Source organism: Fukomys damarensis, unplaced genomic scaffold, assembly GCF_012274545.1.
Source record: "Fukomys damarensis isolate Sample0158 unplaced genomic scaffold, DMR_v1.0_HiC HiC_scaffold_33, whole genome shotgun sequence".
Classification (NCBI taxonomy): Eukaryota; Metazoa; Chordata; class Mammalia; order Rodentia; family Bathyergidae; genus Fukomys; species Fukomys damarensis.
Genome location: NW_022900945.1, coordinates 51,015,242 through 51,018,172, shown reverse-complemented (window position 1 = coordinate 51,018,172; position 2,931 = coordinate 51,015,242). Strand labels below are relative to the sequence as shown.

Below are 2,931 nucleotides of genomic sequence, written 5' to 3'. Positions count from 1 at the left end.
TTGTGGCCGACGCCTCGAGGGGTGGGGCAGGAGCATCCCGGAGGCCGGGGGAGTCCGGCCCTGGTGAGCGGCTGTCTTGGGGCAGGGCGGCGTGAAACTGGGCTGGAAAGGAGGGAAGTTATAGGCAAAGAGAAAAAGGAGAGATAAAGACAAGTTAGGGTAAGGAGGAAGCTAGAAGAGGAAGTTTTTCATCGCATTCCTCAAAAAGGGGTCAAGACAAAGCTACCTGAGAGGTGAGCTGTGGAGGGCTGGCGAGGCCTGGCTGTAGCAAGGTCTAGCGAGTCACAGATGGGAGCCCTGAAGGAGAGAGCTCGCCTCCCCTCACCACACAGAGTCTTTCAGGAACCACTGAGGTCATCTGACAGAACCTTAAGCTGCTGGGTTTATCCCCCAGCTTTCTGGCTTTGTTCTGTCCTTTGAAATAGAGCCATGGTCCTAGGCAGCCTTGGGGTCTAGCCAGTCGATCCAGTCTCCTTAGAGGTGCTTGTGACTTGTGACTTTTGCCCTGGCCCTGGGCCCTACCCTCATTCTCCCAGGACCTCTGTTAGGAAGGTGGCCCCCTCCTCTTCCACCCCCCCACTGGGGTATATGGATGGATTGAATCACCTAAGTTTTCCACGAGGGAGACAAACAGGATATTAGCTCCTGGAAGATGAGGAAACAGGCAGTTTACCTGGGCTCGTGACTCATTGTTAACACCCCCGACCATACACACACGCGCGCGCGCATGCACACGCACACGCACACGCAAAAGTTTTGGTTCTGATTCTCTCAAAGGGAGAGTAGTTATGAGAATGATGTTGAGAAAGGGTTTTGGAGGAGTTATGAGCACTGAACTCTGACCTAGAAACCCTGGCCATAAAAGCTGAGGAGGCTTGGGGAAAACAGCTGAAGTGGATTGGTGTGCCTTCAAACACAGTCCTCCAGCCGCCTGGCCCCTTCCTTGTGGGGCGGTTGGGCCTGAATCCTCTCTTTTCTCCCGCCTTCTCCCAGTCTCTTATCCTCTCTAAGAGGGGCTGGGGGATGCATTGGAAAAAGAGCACGAGAGGAGATAAGGAGAGTCTAGGCTGGAGTTAGGAGGCCCTAGTGGACTCAGAGTTGTGTCTGGGCATGGCCTCGTGGGTGCCATCTTGTTTCCACACTGGACAACTTGCAGGCGTAGGGCAGTAGGATTGCTGTGTCTCAGGGAGGTGCTGGTGAGGCGGACCTGAAGGCTGTTAAAGTGAGACTGAGATGTCCCTTGACCAGATTAACTGCCTGCAGTAACTCACTAGCTACAAAGTACTTTTCTGATCACTGCTGGGGGAAAAGAAGCGCTGGCCACCTTGTCCCTGGCAGGACAGGTCCACGCGAGCTTAGGATCCTTAAGCTGTTCTTCTCCACAGCACATGGTGATGAGTTTCCGGGTGTCTGAGCTCCAGGTGCTCCTCGGCTTTGCTGGCCGGAACAAGAGTGGACGGAAACACGAGCTCCTGGCCAAGGCCCTGAACCTCCTCAAGTCCAGCTGTGATCCCAGTGTCCAGATGAAGATCAAAGAGCTTTACCGTCGGCGCTTTCCCAGGAAGACCCTGGGGCCCTCTGATCTCTCCATGCTCTCTCTGCCCCCTGGCACCTCTCCTGTAGGCTCTCCTGGCCCCCTAGCTCCCATTCCCCCAGCCCTCCTGGCCCCTGGCACCCTGCTGGGCCCCAAGCATGAGGTGGACGTGCACCCCTCTCTTGCCCAGCCCGTGCACCCCGATGTCACCATGAAACCATTGCCTTTCTATGAAGTCTACGGGGAGCTCATTCGACCTACCACCCTCGGTATGGCTCCTGTGATCCTTCAGTCTTCTAGGCTGGACTCCTTTCTCAGTTGTAGTCCTGTGGGACCAGCAGTCTGGGGTGGAGACAGCTCCTGTGGCTGCCAGTGCACGGTGTGGGACTAACTGCCTCTTTGTGTCCTCAGCATCCACTTCTAGTCAGCGGTTTGAGGAAGCACACTTTACTTTCGCCCTCACCCCCCAGCAAGTACAGCAGATTCTCACGTCCAGGTACATCTCTTTCAGTCCTTTGGCTTCATCTGTGTGTGTCCACCCCAGACTCTGCTCTCTGCCTTTTCTGTTCCACTCTCCCTGTCACTCCTCCCGTACCTGCTTTGCCTGTCATTCTTTCATGTGTCTGTTCTCTGCACCTCACCTCTGGGGGCCACACGCTGATATCGCTCCCTCTCCCTCCCTGTTACAGAGAGGTTCTTCCAGGAGCCAAATGTGATTATACCATACAGGTGCAGCTTAGGTGAGTGGCTGCCCCGTCTCTACCCCGCTGGGCTCCCCGGAGATGGAAGTGAAGTAGGGGTGTGTGACAGATACTCCTGTGAGGTAGCTGCGCTCTGCCTCTGTCTGCTCTAGCTCTGGGATTGCTGGATACAGAGGGCTAAGAGATCCATGACCAGTTTTCTGGGGTCGCCTGCCTCTGCCAGATTGAGCCCAAGAAACTGCTTTCTATCCTTTCATCCTCTTATTCCTCACCAGGTTCTGTCTCTGTGAGACCAGCTGCCCCCAGGAGGATTATTTCCCCCCCAACCTCTTTGTCAAGGTCAATGGGAAACTGTGCCCCCTGCCGGTAAACGTTCTTCTTCTTTGGGCAGCAACCCCTCCAGTTTCAGTGCATAAATATTAGCTACAAACCTCCTAGGAAAGAGATAAACCTAGGATAGTGCCTGCTGCGGAGTAGGTACTCAGTTTACTGACAGAATCAGTGTACTCTGGAGAATACTAAGAGCTGAACGGAGGTTCTGTCAGGACCTTGAGAAGGCACATTAATTCAACTCAAAGGTTCAAGAAAGGCTTCTTAGCTCTGGGTATGGTGGCAACCTCCTTTATCTCAGCATTCAGAGGCTGAAGCAGGAGCATTGCGAATTCAAACTAAGCCTAAGCCTGGGCCTTAGGAAGA

General features: G+C 54.3%; 1 protein-coding gene across 2 annotated transcripts in view; it reads left to right on the top strand.

Moving 5' to 3' along the window:
* Positions 1 to 2,931, top strand: part of Pias3 (protein inhibitor of activated STAT 3) — a 9,866-nt gene that overhangs the window by 1,345 nt on the left and 5,590 nt on the right. For both annotated transcript variants that reach the window (XM_010629507.3, XM_010629508.2), the window contains exons 2-5: positions 1,386 to 1,803; positions 1,946 to 2,030; positions 2,224 to 2,274; positions 2,511 to 2,601. In XM_010629507.3, the coding sequence (XP_010627809.1) occupies positions 1,389 to 1,803; positions 1,946 to 2,030; positions 2,224 to 2,274; positions 2,511 to 2,601 (642 nt within the window). In that variant the 5' untranslated portion in view covers positions 1,386 to 1,388. The remainder of the gene's footprint in view (positions 1 to 1,385; positions 1,804 to 1,945; positions 2,031 to 2,223; positions 2,275 to 2,510; positions 2,602 to 2,931) is intronic.